The sequence below is a fragment of the Mytilus galloprovincialis genome, chromosome 7 (assembly GCF_965363235.1).
Source record: "Mytilus galloprovincialis chromosome 7, xbMytGall1.hap1.1, whole genome shotgun sequence".
NCBI classification, from domain to species: domain Eukaryota; kingdom Metazoa; phylum Mollusca; class Bivalvia; order Mytilida; family Mytilidae; genus Mytilus; species Mytilus galloprovincialis.
The window spans coordinates 43,746,540-43,766,185 of NC_134844.1; the positions used below are offsets into that span (position 1 = coordinate 43,746,540).

Genomic DNA, 19,646 nt, shown 5'->3' on the forward strand with positions numbered 1-19,646 from the left:
CATCACTGTAAAAAGGTATATTTATATTTAATTTTTTCATATCAAGAGAGAAATTGGATGTGCATGCTTTTTATGAAGTACTGGTTTGCCTGATTACTGTATCACAGGGTTATACATAAGATAGTTATAATTATACTTTTGGTTTAGTTTGAAATGAGATCAGTTATTAACTTTAGGTTATGTAGCTTATGTAGAATCTAATATGGTAAAAAAATAATTGATATAAAGTTCAAGGTTGTTATAACTTTTAAAAGCAAATATAAAAAAATAAATTTGACACTAACATTTAAAATAAAAGTTTCTTGATTTGAAATGGTTATGATTTATTGAAAATCCTCTTGATACTGTTAAAACATGTCCTTGTATGCACACTGAAAAATATTGGTAAATATACTTGCCATGCATAGTATTAAAGAAAATAGTGCAATAATGATGAAGAATTCATGCACAAAATTATTTTTAACATGTGCAGATTCGGAATTTCATATAAAAATAGAATTAATTGTTTGAATTTGTGAATTACATTCAGAATTTCATATAAAAATATGATTAATTGTACTTGTTTGAATTACAATCTACTAATTGATTGTTTCGTCATTTTACTGTTTTATTTTGTTGAGGAAGCCCTAATCAGTTTTTATGTCTACCAGTACTTTGTTGTTAAACTTCACTTGTTTTATTGTCTCAAGGAATTGTTACTTTGTTATGTAAAACAACGGCATATTATGAAATATAGATTCAATCTTTAGTTTTATTCATTGTTTTTAAAGCCATGTTAGATAAAAAATGAAAACAACACTTCATTAATGTTATCGACTGAATTTCTGGACTTTTACGAGGATCACTCCAAACCGATTTTTTGTAAGCCATGAATGTACAAGAACCAAACAATTGAAGAGATATAGATATAAGGAAGATGTGGTATGAGTGCCAATGAGAAGAATTAAAAACAATTAAAGAGCAATATGACCAAAATGAACCTACAAAACCTGCCAAAGGGAATAGACAACTTTCGAGTTCGATGCATTTCCGTCAAAAACTTTGCTTTTAGTGAACGTCACTCGTGCGTTTAGGTGCGTCGTGACTTTTGTTTCAATGTTGAGCGAGTGGTTGAAAAACTATAAAGCTATATTGCACGAATTATTAGGCAAATTAAATTATCGTAATTGACAATCTGCACCACTGTCATTAGGGAATTGTGATTAAGTACCTACTGAACAAACTTTATTTCTAGTTTATCCTGCACAACGAGGATCACTAAGACGCTTGATGAACATTTATAGTGCAGGGATACAGGCGAGCCCCTCAATCTGGTAAATGACGTCACAAAGGCGCGTATAATTGACGAGTTTTCTCCGGTGATGGATGAACTCGAAAGTGGTCTATTGAAACCTTCATCTATAAATTTATTAAAAGACTAAAATGTGTAAGAAAAAAAATAGTTGAGAAAAATGATTCCATTGTACACAGTGAAAATAACACTTTATTTACCCAATTTCTGGATTTACTTTCATCAGGAACACTTAAACCTAACAATTGAAATCCAAGGAATGGACAAGAGCCAAACACTTCAAAAGCTTTATGAACAAATTGGACCAAAAATAAATTGCCAAATTTATGTAACGGTAAGGTCAACTTTGCCTGTGGGAGTTGGAACCTTGGTTTCTTAATAATTTCTGAATTGATCAACAGAAAACACATCTTTATAAGATAATCTTCATCAGGTTTGCTAATATTTGGAATTATAAATATATATAATGTTTGCCAGGAGAAAAACTAAAAGGGCAAATACAAAACAGCCAATAGGGGTTGCTGTGGATTCATTATTGTTCGTTGGATACAAATTTTCGTGGATTTAGTGGTTACAGTGGAACCACAAACTTCTATGTCCAATGAATTACAAATGTTGCATAGAAATATATCCAGACTTTGGCAAAACCACGAAAAAGACTGATGTAATATGTACAAAATATAATAGTACAGATATTACCAAAATATTGGTGGGCACAACAGCCAACACCAACCTTTCCACTTACAAGTGACTTGAGTGAACTAACCTCATAAAATAAGATGTGGTATGATTGCCAATGACACTAACTCTGCATAAAAAATGAGAAGTTAGCAACTGTATCGTCTTCAAAAATGAGCAAAACTATACCACATAGCAAGCTGTAAAAGAAATTACTAATGAGAACAATTCAAAGGAGAAAACTAAAGGTCTGATCTATGTAAAAATCAATCATTCTGTGAGTATAGCATGGTAATACATAGTCTCCTACTGGTTAAAAATTTATTGTATTACTATTGGAACAAAATTCTTATTTGATCTATAACTTGTCATGGTGTAAACTATATATCAAATATCAAGTCAATATCTTCAAGCATGACAAAAAAATTGTTGTAAACTGATTATTTAACTCTGCACAAAATCACGAGACCGTAAGAAAATTCAAACTTGAACTGTAACTCGTCATGATCTAACTATATACCAATTATCAAATCAATATCTTCAAACATAAAAATAATGTGTGGAAAACTGATTTGCCAGACTGACAGATGGACAAACGGTCGGTAGGGGACTTATAACCAAAAAATTAATATCATATACACAATACAGAAACAAACGACAACCACTGAATTACTGGCTCCTGACTATGGACAGGCATGTACAGAATGTGCTGGGGTTAACATGTTTGTCGTTGACTTTGAATATTGGTAATAGGTCCACTACAGTTCTCTTAGTGTATACATGTATATCTTGACGACTCATGACATTGATCTCTTTGTTAGTTATGAACATTGAGTGTTTCCACTTGGGAAAGTTCGATGAGTTGTAGGTCAACTAAATAAGTTCAATACAGGTAATTTAAATAAAAGATATACTTATCTGATAAAAGTAAAATAACAAAAATACTGAACTCTGACTAAAATTCTAAATTGAAAGTCCCGAAGTAAATGGCAAAATCAAAAGCTCAAACATCATTTGAATGGATAACAACTGTCATATTCGCGACTTGGTATAGAAATTTTCTCATGTTTCTATATGTCGAAAATGATGGATTAAACCTAGTGTTATAGCTAGCTAAACCCCACAGACCACTGAACATACAAAATGATAGTCGGAGTGGGGTATCTGTGTACTATGGGCACATTTATGTTTTTTTATTGCTCTCTTATCAAAGTATATTGATCCATATCTTTTCACGCATATTACATAATGCATCAACTGTCCATAGGGAAAATGTATATTAAGTGTCAAACTGATCTTCAAGTAAACTGAAGGACAAACACACATTAAATGATAGATATGGCAACATTTTTAACCACTTGAAACTAGGTATCAAGACAATGCTCACCTGTTTAGAGCATAACTAATGCTGCATGTACAAGGAAGTGGATGTTAGTGGACTATAATCAGTTCTTATGGAAGGGTGGCACAGAATATTTCTTTTACACAAATTAGAATTGTCTAATATATATGGTATGGCATTGTTCATAGTTGAAGATCATAAAGTAACCTTTAGTTACATCTACATCATTTGGTAGTCTCATTATAAATCACATTCTGTTTAAATTTATAATATGTGAAAATATAAAACTAATAAATGAATCAAATTTTTAAATGGCTGAGTCGCACAGATTTTTTTCTCAAACAATGGTGAATGATCTATAATGAACATTTGAATAGATATAAACATTAAATGAAAAAATTGACAAATAAATATAAACACTTCCATATTTTCAATGGGAGATGCATAATTTCAACATGTGCACAATTTTCTTTTAGGTTTCAGGTTGAAAACTATGAGTTGATCATGTTGATTACACAGAATCTGTCTTTTGTTAATTTTGCAGAACAATGGTGCACAATGGGTTTTGAAAACAATTTATATTTGAACACAATAATTTAATTCCAATCATTTTCATCCGATTCACAAGTGTCACTGTCGTCATTTTTACTGGATTTTTTAAAACCAAAGATTGTCTTTTTAGTTTTGTCTTCCTGTGTACACTGTATTACACCTGAAAATAAAAATACATATACAGTTAAACCATTTCTTTGTTTTTACTCTTCCAAAATAACAAAATGTGATAGCAATTGCTGTATTATCATGTATAAACTACTTGACCAACTCTTGCTGATCTTTTATGGAACCATAACTCTAATTAGAATCTTTTTATAGCACAATTTGATTGTTTTTTCTTTCCATCATTCTTTTTTAACCCTTTCGCCGATGAGTCCCGGTTTACCGGGATTCACGCTTCAGACAGCTGACGATGAGTCCCGTTTTACCGGGATCGGAATACCTCTTTTATATTTCCCGCTCAAAACAGTGCAAACATTTGATGAATACCCGGATGAAAGTGTAAACATGGCGCTTCCGTTTGTTGAAAACCGTGTCAAAATCAGACAATTTTACGGAATTTACGAGAATTTGAAATGAGGGAACATTTTTTTTGAAAGAATATGGAAGAATTGAAGCCAAACTAGTATACTTTTTTGACATAAAATGTCGTTTTATATACAAAACACTTGGAATGGACATCGTTCAGTGTGAAGAATTTGTACAGCCTCATAAAATTTTTCAAATTTTGCCGTTTTGGGTTATAAAATTACGATTTGGGGTCTTAGAGCAGAATTTTGAGAATTTCACCTAGATAATGCCGAAAATTTGAAAATTTGAATATTTTATGAAGAAAAAATTATCAAAACATGAACAAAACTGTGAACATGGTGTTAGTGAATGAAATAAAAACACAAATAACTATAAACAAGTTTTTATTGACATTTATTATGAAGGTCTCCCACTTGAGTAAAAGTAGTCAGGGAAGCCATCGTCTCAGAGGAGCTTCTGTCTGGGCAGCAATCGTGATATGTCAAAAATTATTCAAGTTAATGTTTAGGTCAATTTAAGGGGGCCATTTAATGGTAAGTTTATGATATTTGGCAAGCAGTTTTATTACCATTGGCACATCTCAATCCATGGAGATATTAGGCCCAAACCTTGGTCAAATGAACGGCATGTGCATGTTTTACATGTTGCATATGCAAAACATATCTCTATGTTAACAACTTTATGCTCTTTTAATTCTGAATGAATTTTCAAACATGCTTTTTCTATCACATTTAAATTAGCTCTTAAATACTACATTCAAAAGATAAAAGGGACTTAAAGATGCTGACATAAAAATCTAACATTTTCAATTCATCTGCATTCAAATAATTATTGCAATGTAAAACAATTTTACTATGGTAGTTTGTTCCAAAACAAAACTAATACAATATTTTAGATATGAGCAAAAGTAATAATGAATTTGGTTACACCCTAACAACAAGTTAAAAGTAGTGCATACTTATATGCATACTAAGTAGATGCTCTTTTAAACCTTTGTTGCTTGGATGACTGTGTGTTGATTGCTTTAAGATTTTTATTTTTATCATTTGTTTAATATTAATGTATACCTGTCGCCTCCTTTTATTCATATCTTATGGAAGACTAAATAAATGGAAGATCTGCATAAGATATTTTACCTGATATGCCTAACAGGCCTTCTAGTGTACTTGTCTGGAAATCATCTGTGTTTCCCAACTCTTCAAAACCAGTAATCCTGTAGGATAAAAAATGTACTGAAAGTAATCTTACTTGGTGATTTTAGAATATGTAAATCCAATTTGATCAAATACATGCATGCATGATAATTGATTGTTTGTTTACGATGGTGAATACTTGAAGGAACAAATAAAATTGTGCTATTATTTCTAATTTTTCACCTTTACAAATGTGTTACAATTCAGTGTGAATCATCCCGAAACCAACTCTAAAAGAATCCATAGGGTCTTCTCCTTCCATGTATTTGCTATTTGCATAAGTTTCATTCCAACCATCAAGCAAAGGAAAGTCCAAGTTCAATAATTTTTACAATTTTTTGTTCTGTTTTTAGTAACAGTGGCCTTGGCTGTTGTCCCTTATATCAATGGACTTCTTCTCCTAGCAACAGGGCATAAACAGCAATGAAGAAATGAAGTCTATCAGACTTTTAAATTTGTATCTTGAAACACAAAATATTTGTTATATTATAGCCTTTAATTGACTATTTTCATATTACTGACTTTTGACTCCAGTTTATATTATTTTTCAACAGGTTACCTACGACATCCTGGGGTTGAAGTCATAAAACTTTGCTCAGTGCTCGGAGCACAAAAATCATGCTCGAAACATGAAATCCTGCATTTTGATTGGTTGATTTTCGAGTATGAGTACAAAATCGTGCTCGAAAGTTTTATGACCACAAGGCCCGGCCTCACAGTCATAAAACTTTCGAGCATGATTTTTTAACTCAGACTCGAAAATCAACCAATCAAATTGCTGGATTTCATGTTTCGAGCATGAGTTTGTGCTCCAAGCACTGAGCAAAGTTTTATGACTTCAACCCCAGGTACTCTGTCAATTAAGAGCAAGGTAAAGAAGTAACATCAAGCTTTTAATCTGTACAATTCTTTGGGAAAATAAACTGCTCCATAATTTCTTTACACGACAAACTGATTGGAAAATAGTAAAATTTCCCCTAAAAACTACACTGAAAAGTCTGATTAAATGTTTGATTTGTCTTATTATGACTACTCTTAATTGAATGAGTACCAGGATGTCGTAGGTACATTTTTTTTTGTAACTTGTCGAAAAATTATATAAACTGGAGTCGACAGTCGGTAATATGAAAATAGTCTATTCAAAAACAATCTGTTTAAACATTATTATACATACTTGTCAACAACCTGTCCATTTATAAAGCAGAATACAGCTGGCAATGTTCTTATCTTTAATTTTTCAACGAAAAACTTGCAAATATCAACATTGATCTTGGCAAACTTTGTCTCAAAATGTTTGGTAGCAAGTGCCTGTAAAAAAGATAAATATATATAACATTTATTCCAATAGTGTTGTTATAATACCCACTAAGGAACATCTACTGAAATCACTGATTGTGGCCTCCCTTTGTTTTTTTCCAGAGACAGAAATAGACAGAATCTACAGACACTCATTTCTGAAAAAATTACCTTAATGCCGTCTCATATTAAGGTATAACATTAGTCTATTTTTCACATCAAAGGTTCTAAAAAAAGAGTTAACAAATGACTTCACAATATATGTTTTTATGCATATTTTTTTTTCAAATACGAAAAAAAAATTCTAAAATTGTGTGTGTCTACCAGCTCAAAACATTGAGGTTCCATTAGTGAACAAACCTCTCACCCTCAATATATGTAAAAGGGAAAAGATCGTTGTGAAATAAAGCAGAACAATTAAAAAGTTTTGGATCCAGGATAAAAAAAATATTAAAATCAACCTATACACATACATGTACTTTAACTGATATAAGACATGAGTACCAATGTCATGATTGTGAAAAAAAAAAAAATTTGTACTAAATCATTGCAATAATTATTGATATACATGTACTAATTTTTTACCAATCTTGGGTTTCTAAATAAATTGAAATTTTAATAAATACAGATGAAGTTTCAGAAACAAGTTGTGTTTTTGCACACGTCAAAGCTACTACAAGTAACAACATACTTCTAAGTGTGTATCCATTATTGCACATCTTCTAAAATCTGAATGATAAAAATGAACAATGCACTTCTTTTCTGTTGTGGTGAGGTCTAAAAACTTTTTCTCTTCTGTTATTTCTCTGAAAAATAAGATAAACCGGTAAAAGTCATTTTTTAATGCAGATTTGTGTAACACACCTGTCGTAATGCAAAAGGAACAATTCTGTAATAATTTGTATACAATGACAGTGATTACCATGAAAAACAAAGATATAAATACCCAATTCTAAAAATGCCTCCACTCTGACTTAGTCTCTGTATACTTTTATTTCACATTCTAACTCATAAATTAAAATTTCTTTTCACTTATTTTTTTCTCAATATTTTTGTTTTAAACTTAAAAATCTCATCTGTCCACTTTTATTACTCTTTAAACTTTTGCAATCTTTGGAAGGAAATACACTGACTGTTCAGAAATAGGATGTTTTTTGGGGAAAAAATCTGAAAAATTGCGAATCTGCATGATTTTCATGAGTGTAAAATTGTGTAGTCAGATTATATTTTCAATTAATGAAAACCCTGAACAAAGCTTAATATTTATTCAAATTTTCAATATTGTTGATGCTAAAATTTAATTGAATACATATTCATTTCAGGTTTGTATGTTATATTATCCTTACGTATATTGACCATGTTGTTTTTCTTTCATTTCATTAAGATTAACAGCATGTTTTTTCAACATATCAAGACGTGCTTCTCTTATATAGGCAGGAATTTCTGCATTTTCTAGTTCATCCAGCAGTTCCTGAAACAACAATACAGATTTTATTTCACTGCATACAATAATTGAACATGAAGAGAAAAAGTAAAAGCTAATTTGGTACACTGTCTTAAGACAGTACACATAATGGTATATCCTAGTCTGTCTGTCCATATGTCATTACTTCGTACAAAAGCCTAAATGTTAACATAAAAATTATCATTAGGATTGACTGAATGAAAAAGCTTGCTTTCAATTTGACAATTTCCAATTTTGTCATTTTAGAGTAACAGTGTAAAATGTTGTTGACAAAACAAGCATCTTCTTTGTCCCCAATTGTTGTATGGAAGGCTATTATACCCCATTTTCTTTCTTTTCTATTATGGTCTTTATGGAGTTTTTGAGAACAGGGAGATATATATATATATATATATATATACAACTCGTCTAAACATCAACCCAACAATGTTAGATCTGTAAATTTGCTTTCGCAAATTTTTGGTTCTTCCCTCGCCGGGATTCGAACCCATGCTACTGTGATATCGTGACACCAAATCGCCTGCACTGCAGCCGTCCCGCTAGACCACACGACCACCTGGGCTCTCAAAAAAAGAGCTTTCGCTGGCCATGTGTTACCTTTCCACGTCAGTTTTAATCTAGCGGCGTACTACAGTACATGATATATAAGGCATGAAGATGTTATTGTTACAGATCAGCTAAATTATCTATAGTAAAGGATCCTACAAATTAATGTAAGATACAGTCACAGAAAATAATTATATTCATAAGTACGTCTGAGTCAGTGACAACCCTACAACAGATGTATCCATCGGATCGCCATCAATGATGGTAATACATGGCTGTGTACATAATGTATATACAACTCGTCTAAACATCAACCCAACAATGTTAGATCTGTAAATTTGCTTTCGCAAATTTTTGGTTCTTCCCTCGCCGGGATTCGAACCCAGGACTGGACAGAAATATATGCAGTAGTATCATGAGCATAGGACAATTCTGCAGTTAGTTCATATTCATAACCCAATGTTTTCATGACAAATACTACACATGTTTATATATTAGCAAAACTGTAAAACAGATCTCTTAGACATGATATAGCATGCTTGCCTTGATTTCACAAGGTTGTTGTGTCATGGAATAGAAGTTCCTTCATAATATAAGTTCCAAAAGGAAAAAATATTTTGGAATATTATTTCCACAGGAATAAATATTACAGTATATGTTCCTAACGGAATAAATGGTATAGAATATTTGTTTCAACAGGAATAGATATTATGACAATGTTAATAAAGTTTTGTTAGGCATAAGAACATAATGTAATGTGTCCTGGTAGGGTGTTTTGTTTTCATGTGATTGCCTTGTGAAGTAGCACGTTTAAAATCCAACTCTGTCTAGTACTATAAAAAAAAGGGTTCAAATTAAAAACACCATACGTATACTCTCATCTCTACACGCATGCAGTGCTCTAGCTAAAAATCAAAAGGGGCAGGGTGCAAGTGGAGGGCAGGGCACTTTTTATGATAAGAAAAGGCACTGCTCATTTTTTTGTCTACGTTTCCGTGTGTATCACGAGTTAACGAATCTCTTTTCTTTTTTTTACTGTATATGTTGTTTTTTTTAAATAAAGATGCTTTTCAACTATAGTCTTTATTTCATTGTTTGTGTAGTTTAAATGATATAGTACATCTTCATCAACATATTATGTTTTTTACAGTTTAACTTCACTCTACCCATTATCAAAGAATATGTGAGGTTTTTTTTTGGTTTTTTGTATCTATGTAGGAATTGTAGCTTTAAATACATCATATTAATTGAAATATATATGGTGGTGTTTAACGACCTTGACTGGCTATACAGCCCTCGCAAGGTCAGGTTAACTGAAACTGAGAGCATTACTAATTTAATAATGTTTAGAACATGGATTGCTAAAAGTATAATTATCAAGTAGAAATTGCAATATATATTTTTTAATATGTTCAAAGACAGTTAATATCTTTAAGGTAACATTATTATGTTATTATATATTCAATTGGTAATTTATTCCTTTTTTTGATACTAGATAATATTTTTAGAGCACAAATTTGTAATAACCTAAAACAGGGGAAGTAACTCCAAAATCAATTTCCACCACGTTTGGGTTAATTAAAAACTGTGCTTGTCGCTAACAAGTTGAGATGGAAGGCATTTCAGTAAAGGCATATTTTTATTTTGATTACTTAAATTCAATTCTAAAGTCATGAAAGTCTTCATTTATATACGCTCTTCCATTGTGACTTGGAGATCGAAAATGCCACCCAAGCTAAACACACTCAATGACACATTCATCAAAAGTATGACAAAAAGATACATTGTCCTAATTAAATTACCTAGTTATTAACACCTTTGAAGTCTTTATCATTGTAATTGATTGTAATGACATGATTAACCTGGGGGGCAATCACACAGGTGTCATATATATGTAATTAACTTGGAGATCAGAAATCGATGAAACAAAATTTTACCAAAACGGCACAAGATAATTTGGGAAAAAGACGTCAGGGCAGAAGGGCACGGATGAAGGCACCCAGGGCGCTGCAGAGGGCACCCAGGGCGCGGCTGAGGGCACCCAGGGCGCGACGCCCTTCTATTTTGGGCTAGCGAGACCACTGGCATGTAATATTTGCCTCGGAATAATATAAACTAAATCCTAAGCATTATCCAAATGTTTAAATTTTTAATTTCTTAAAACAACTCAGTATAAGTTTTAGACAGAAAAGCAAGAATATTTTGTTATTATAAAATACTTCATGATAAACCACCAAGTGGATGATGTTGCCCTTTTGATATACATCATGAGTTAATGTTGCTTTTCATCCCTGTTCAAAGAAGGAAAACGTTGTACTAGGGGTTTCTGATCCTGGATCCCACTTACTGTTTTGTCAGATTCCCAAATCCCACTTACACCACTTACACTATGAACGTAAGCAATTTTCAATTTTTTGTAATTTCCTACTAGACTTTATTTCCCGTTTTCAAGACACAATAATTTGACTTTCAGGTGTCACACTTACAAAAATCGGCAATCCCATGTCACGCTTAGATCCCAATAAGACCCAGTATGTACCTGCATGAGGACTTAATTTAAAATTAATATAAACAATAAAGAAAAATAGTCTGTAGAATCACATATATAAATTCTTAATTCCCTAATTTTGGTGAATTACCACAAAAGTTCACTTTCTTTAAGACAATAAAAAATCAACTGATTTTGATGAATCACACTATTTTTTTTCAAAAATTAAGGATAACAAGAATAATTTGAGACCTATGACAAATCACGATAAAAAAATTACTAATTTGATGCTTACAGTTGTGATGATTTTGTATCTATGTTTAAATTGTTTATATTGGTTACAGTTCAACAGAAGCCTTATTGTATATATTTGTATAATACTTTAATAAACATAGAAAAGAGTAAGATGTTTCGCGGGTAAACTTTGGGTCAGGTCGAATGTAAAGGGGTGTTCCTTATGAAAGTCAGATACGAGTAAAGATACACTTTGTTAGAACACCCCTCCTTCAAGAATGGTACAGCTCCCATCGGGGTATATAAGCTGGAGAGATTCCTAGCTCAGGGTCGGTTGTCATAAGTCTTCGGAGACATAAGACCAAGCTACGGTACGTCGATATTCGAGATCGCTGTCTCGTATTTATAAGGTATTATAGTTATTATTACTAAGTGTAATAAAGAACAGGTCGGTGCCTGTTATAAATACGGACTTGTACATTTACAAGCGGAACCGTATTGTACCGTATAGGACAAGTGTGAGTCTGTGTGACCACCTTGTAAAGTACATAATTGTACAAGAGGAACAAAGACAAGTGTGTAAACTTGTAGGGTGCATTATTGTACCAGGAGGACAAGTTTGTTCCTGACCTAGGACAAATTTGTAATAGTACAAATTTGTACCAGTTGTGTGTATATATATATATATATATATATTAAAGTAGAATAGTTTATAGATAGTTTATTAAAGATTGCAAAGAGCAGTTGTACATATTTTGGTTCATTGACGTATATATTTGAATAAAGATTATTTGTTATATGTTTTGTAAATAGAGCAATTTTGGATCCAGTATCAAACTGGTAACGAACACATTCTAAATTGAAATAGACACGCTTACCCTGTGTACACGTTACATAATTTGGTGGCTAGCGCTGGGATCCAAATAGTTCATTTTTAAATCCATAGTGAAAGATTATATATCCAAATTTGATCATCTTATAAACTTATATCCAAACTGTCTTGTGAGAATTTACTGTTCACTTTTGCACAGATCGTTTTTGTCCAAACTGTTCACTTTTGCACAGATCAAAATTGTCCTGTTAACGTTTTAAATTTCCCACGGTTAAGTTACGATTATTATTTACATTAGGGATTAACGAGCGATAGTGGTGCAGGCAATTTTTTGATTGACATTTATTACGTTGTACATTTATGACATTGTGTTGATATTATTATATTGTGAATGCATAGTTATATCGAAAATTAAAGTACAAAAATGTCTTTTGACGACGAATTGACAAAACAAATTGAAGGTATGGAAGAGACAAGGTATAGAAACAGTTTTGTTTCGTCTACACCTAAAGATCAGGGTGTTCGTCCAAAAGATACTTTTATAAAAAGAAATGATTCGGGTCTGGGATCAAGAGGGTCCTCATTGTCAAGGAAGGGAGATAATGAAAAAGTTGATTTACCAACATTCAACAACCCGAATATGCACAAAACTGTTAAATTTTCCCAAATTAATTTAAAGGAAGGGGACACTTTGCCTTTACCCATAGATAATAGTTACATTAGGGAAAAAGACAAAACTGACAAATCAAAGTACCGACATACTGGTAACACAGATAATTCTGGTGTGAAAATTAAACCATGTCAATATAACGGTAGCACATCATGGATGGACTATTTGTCCCATTTTGAAATGTGTGCACTTGTAAATAATTGGTCGGAAAACCAAAAAGGGTTATATTTGGCGGTATCGTTAATGGGACAAGCACAAGCTGTACTTGGAGATTTACCAAGTGAGAAAAGACAAAACTTTTCTGATTTAGTCAGCGCACTTGAAGAGCGATTCGCGCCTTCTAGTCAAACTGAGTTATATAGAGTTCAGTTTAAAGAGAGACGTCAAAAAGCCAGCGAATCACTGCCCGAATTAGGCCAGTCAATTCGGAGATTGTCCAACTTGGCATATCCTACTGCCCCATTAGACGTACGTGAAACTCTCGGGAAAGAGCAGTTTATTGACGCGCTCGTAGATTCAGAAATGCGGCTTAGAATAAAACAATCGCGACCGAAAGGTTTAAATGATGCCGTGAGACTTGCCGTTGAATTAGAGGCGTACAATAAAGCCGAAAATAAAGCAAGAGAGGGACGAGGTTATTTACGTCAAACTATGAACGATGACGAGTTAGGTAGGGAAGAAAAGATTACAAAAAGTGACATGCCAACAACTGACATGGCATCATGGATGCAAACAATGGAGAAAAGTCTAAGTACTCTCACGACTGAAATAGCAAAATTAAAATCTAGTGGTACAAATGAGGGATCTTCTTATGCTAAAACTAGATATACCCAAAGTAAGAGGACAAATAAGGGTTGTTACAATTGTGGCAAATTTGGTCATTTAGCAAGGGACTGTCGCCTACCCCGAAGAAATCAGAACAATTATAATGGAAATAAGGGGGATGGGTCTGTAAAAACATTAATGAAAACTAGGAAACAAAATAACCGTAAGACAAATGAAGGTGCGGTTACAACAGCATCTGAAGATGCTGGTATGTATGTCAAACTAAATGTAGGAGACATTGAAGCCAAGTTTGTGGTTGATACAGGAGCAACTTTGACATTGGTATCTTCCAAGTTATACGATATGTTGACTCCATTAGATAAATCATATCTAAGCGAAGTTAAGACAACTGTTAGGTCAGTGTGTGGCAATAAGCTAGAGCTTCGTGGAAAAGGGAGGTTCAATCTGCATTTCGGTCCAAATATGTTGCAATCTGAAGCTGTTGTGACTGATCTGCAAGTTGATGGTATACTTGGTTTAGACTTCATGAAACGACATAATTGTTTAATTGATGTTAAGAATGGGCACTTTTGTATTGGGGATTTTAAGGTAGATTTGTGTTTTCAGGGATCAATAGGCTGTTACCGAGTGGTTGCTTCAGAAGCGGTTGTTATACCGCCAAGGTCAGAAATTGTCATTAATGGCACGGTTTGCTTAGCAGAAGGTCAGAAATTACCTGCTGACAATGCTTTGTTAGAAGCAAATGAGCATGCAGGGAAAGACTACATTTTAACTGCTAGAACGTTGGTAAGGTCAGGCGAAAAAGTCCCTGTTAGATTAATGAACACAGAACTAGATCCTAAGACAATCTATCCTGGTACAACTATAGCCCAAATGTCTGGTGTTGAACAAGTACTAGATGGTAATATTAGTTCAAATGAACAGAAACATGACGGACTTAGACCAGATTTACAAGATCTGTTAGACAGGACATCAGATGAATTGACTTCGAAAGATAAACAAAAAGTAAAAGCTTTGTTGATAGAAAATCAGAACTTGTTTGCTTCTTCTGATGTTGACTTGGGAAGGACCAATCTTGTAAAACACGAAATCAATACGGGAAACGCAAGGCCATTTAAAGAACCACCTCGTCGTACACCTTATCATTTGAACAAGGTAGTAAATGACAACCTTGACAAAATGTTACAAAAAGGGATTATTGAACCATCCCACAGTCCCTGGGCGGCAGGGATAGTCTTAGTAAAGAAAAAGGACGACAGTTATCGCTTTTGCGTAGATTATAGACGCTTAAACAGTGTGACCCTTAATAAAGACGCGTATCCTTTACCGAGGATTGACGATTCGTTAGATCATTTAGCAGGAAATAAATGGTATAGTACTCTGGACTGTTGTTCAGGATATTGGCAGGTGGAGCTGGCCGAAAATGACAAACACAAAACCGCTTTTGCAACGCGAAGGGGTTTATTTCAATTTAGAGTCATGCCGTTTGGGTTGTGTTGCGCTGCACAGACATTTGAGCGATTGATGGAAACCATACTAGCTGGTTTGCAGTGGGAAACATGTCTGGTTTACATTGACGATATAATCGTTTTTGGAAAAACACTAGATGGTATGCTTGATAATTTAAGAGACGTTTTTGCTAGGCTTAAATCGGCTGGTTTAAAGCTGAAGGCGAAGAAGTGCACCTTGTGTACCACCAAGGTTCGTTTCTTAGGACATATTGTCTCTGAGGAAGGAATTTCCACTGATCCCGATAAGATTAAAGCTGTTAAAGAGTGGCCCACCCCTACAAATATAACCGAAGTTCGTTCCTTTTTAGGTCTCTGTGGGTACTACAGAAAATTTATCAAAAACTTTGCCCACATTGCTAAACCATTACACAAAATAACAGAGAAAGAAACAAAATTTGTTTGGAAGTTAGAATGTCAAGAATCTTTTGATCAATTGAAAGGCAAGTTAATAAACGCACCAGTTCTTGCATATCCAGATTTTAATAAAGAATTCATTTTGGATACTGATGCAAGCAATTTGGCAGTCGGAGCTGTCTTGACTCAGAAATCTGATGAAGGGCTTGAACATGTTGTGGCTTATGCTAGTCGTACACTCTCAAAATCAGAACGAAAGTACTGTGTGACACGCAAGGAATTGCTTGCTGTGGTTTGTTTTGTTAAACATTTTAAACCATACCTCTACGGTAGAAAATTCACGGTTAGAACTGATCACGGATCATTAAAGTGGTTGCTTAACTTTAAGAACCCAGAAGGACAGATAGCTAGATGGATAGAGACATTAGGATCATTTGAGATGCAAATTCAACATCGACCAGGAGTGCAGCATAGGAATGCAGACGCACTTAGTCGCATTCCTTGTAAACAATGTGGTTATCATTCTGGTTTAGAAAAAGAGACTGAGACTAAAGACCAATATGACACTGTTAATGCTATCACCCGTTTTGATGATAGTAATGACAAAGATGATGACAGTGAAGATCATGATCTGTCTTTAAAGGAAATTCAGAATAATGATCATGACTTGAAAATAGTGACAGAATGGGTAGAAAAAGATGAACGTCCTGATTACAAAGATATTTCTGATAAGGGATTTTTCTTGAGATCACTTTGGAATCAATGGAACAACTTAGAGTTAAGAGACGGACTTGTTTACAGACGATTTGAAGACCCTGTAACCAAAACTGTAAAAATGCAGGCTATCATTCCTTTATCAGAACGCAAAAAGGTATTACAATTTTCACATGATGATAAATGTTCTGCTCATTTGGGTATCCATAAAACTTTGGCAAAAATTAGACAATCTTATTATTGGCCTGGATTACAAAATGACGTCAGGACTTACATAAACGGATGTGACAAATGTGCAAAGCGAAAAAGTCCACAAAAGTCCAAAAGAGCTCCAATGGCTTTAGTTGAAGCTAATGGACCAATGGAAAGGATAGCTACAGATATCCTTGGTGAGTTGCCAGAAACAGAGGGTGGTAACAAATATATCTTGGTAGTTTCTGACTACTACACAAAGTGGACGGAATCTTTTGCCATGCCAAATATGGAAGCCAAAACTGTGGCTAAGATAATAGTTGAAGAAGTTATAGTAAGATTTGGTGTTCCTCATTGGATACACTCAGATCAAGGCAGGCAATTTGAAAGTTTGTTGTTTCAAGAGATGTGTTGTATTCTAAACATTAAGAAAACACGTACCACTCCATATCATCCAAAATCTGATGGTATGGTGGAAAGGTTTAATAAGACTCTTGCAACAATGTTAAGTTCATTTGTGGAACAAAATCAGAGAGACTGGGATGAATACATTCCTTTTGTCATGATGGCATATAGGGCATCAGAGCATGAGACGACTGGACAAACGCCAAATAGTCTCATGTTAGGTAGAGAATTATCAACCCCTTTAGACATTATGTATGAAATGCTACCATCAGTTAAAGATATTCCTGCACATAAGTGGGCTTGGGAGCTTAAGGAAAAGTTAGAAATCTCCCACAGTTTTGTCAGAGGTAAAATAAAAGGGCAAATGCGAAGACAGAAACACTATCACGACCTCAAATTGTCATACCAAAATTTCAGAAAAGATGACGAGGTGTATGTTTATTTCCCAGTTAAGAAACCTGGGATGTCTTCAAAATTGACTAGTTTCTGGAAAGGTCCTTTCAAAATTCTCGACAAATATGGTGACCTTACATATAAAGTTGACTGTGGATACAGAGGGAAACCACAAGTCATACATGTCGACAGACTTAAGAAAAAGAACAAACAGACATTAAGGACAGAATCGGATAATAACACTTTTGTCCCATTAGGTAGTGAAAATGATATAGCTGAAAATGACACTATAGAGACTCCTTATTCTCAAGACATTGTTGTTAACGAGTCAACGTTGCCTGTTGAAGAAACTCAGGAAATTAGTGATGAAGGGCGCCGTCCAAGGCGAAAACCAGCTTGGATGGCAGATTATGTTGTTAAATAGATTTTGTACATTTATTTGAAGTATGTGTATATAGTATGTCTATGTTTTATCCGTTTGAAACATGTTAAAGATAGTTTTAGACATGCGGGACGCATGTGTTTTTGAGGCGTGGGTTATGTGATGATTTTGTATCTATGTTTAAATTGTTTATATTGGTTACAGTTCAACAGAAGCCTTATTGTATATATTTGTATAATACTTTAATAAACATAGAAAAGAGTAAGATGTTTCGCGGGTAAACTTTGGGTCAGGTCGAATGTAAAGGGGTGTTCCTTATGAAAGTCAGATACGAGTAAAGATACACTTTGTTAGAACACCCCTCCTTCAAGAATGGTACAGCTCCCATCGGGGTATATAAGCTGGAGAGATTCCTAGCTCAGGGTCGGTTGTCATAAGTCTTCGGAGACATAAGACCAAGCTACGGTACGTCGATATTCGAGATCGCTGTCTCGTATTTATAAGGTATTATAGTTATTATTACTAAGTGTAATAAAGAACAGGTCGGTGCCTGTTATAAATACGGACTTGTACATTTACAAGCGGAACCGTATTGTACCGTATAGGACAAGTGTGAGTCTGTGTGACCACCTTGTAAAGTACATAATTGTACAAGAGGAACAAAGACAAGTGTGTAAACTTGTAGGGTGCATTATTGTACCAGGAGGACAAGTTTGTTCCTGACCTAGGACAAATTTGTAATAGTACAAATTTGTACCAGTTGTGTGTATATATATATATATATATATATTAAAGTAGAATAGTTTATAGATAGTTTATTAAAGATTGCAAAGAGCAGTTGTACATATTTTGGTTCATTGACGTATATATTTGAATAAAGATTATTTGTTATATGTTTTGTAAATAGAGCAATTTTGGATCCAGTATCAAACTGGTAACGAACACATTCTAAATTGAAATAGACACGCTTACCCTGTGTACACGTTACACAGTATTAGACAATGACCAAGTGATGCCTGATGGTATAAAAGGGAATTCATACCCTCTTATATTTGTTAATATTTAACACCTTGGTTTGTGTTGTCAAATTGACCTTTACAATGTCCATCAGTTTAAAAAATTTACAGATATGATGCCGACCTTTGTCAAAATAAGTACAGAGAATACATGACAGAATTATTTGTTAATTAATAAGTATCTTTGTGATGGTTTTCCCTTAGAAACACAGTTCTTCTCGAATATTCTATTCCAAAATATATATATGAAATTAAAGGAGCAGACTTAATATAAAATAAGTCAATTATTTTTCATGTTATAAGCAATCAAACCTCTTCTGCTAAAGCCTCATCATTCAAAATTTCCTCAGCTCTAGAACTTGTTGTCGCCATTTTCAGTAATATAAACAATCTGTAATCGAGATCTTAGGAACGTTATATGTAACACATATTGACAAGCACTGACTTGTTCCGAAATTGAAAGTAGAACTAAATTTAAAGATTTTGAGGAACGGAGACGAAAACTAGTATGAACTCGTCCCAATAGAAATTATCGTCCTTTTTCTTTTGCTTCTTTCACGATTAGTCGAAATGTTTAAATGTTAGATCATTTAATTTTTATTTTTATACATTTAAACAATCTGAGTATTACTATGCATACTGTTAACTTATGTAGCGTTAGACTGAGATTGATCATTTAGAAGTTTTTTTTCTTTCATATTTATCCCCAAAGAAACCCCTTTCAGTGCGTTGGGTATTCTTGTAAATTAATCTTGTTAATGATTTGCTCTTA

The 19,646-nt window shown here is 33.6% G+C and overlaps 1 protein-coding gene across 1 annotated transcript; it reads right to left on the minus strand.

The window, feature by feature from the left end:
- Positions 1-3,604: 3,604 nt before the first annotated feature.
- On the minus strand, positions 3,605-19,336 carry LOC143083072 (uncharacterized). The gene is made up of 6 exons (XM_076259262.1): positions 19,187-19,336; positions 8,233-8,357; positions 7,578-7,692; positions 6,765-6,898; positions 5,534-5,610; positions 3,605-4,023 (listed from the first exon to the last, which is right to left on the minus strand). Exons 1-6 carry the CDS (start codon positions 19,244-19,246, stop codon positions 3,908-3,910), a joined length of 627 nt encoding a protein of 208 aa, XP_076115377.1. The 5' UTR covers positions 19,247-19,336; the 3' UTR covers positions 3,605-3,907.
- Between the last annotated feature and the right edge of the window lie 310 nt (positions 19,337-19,646).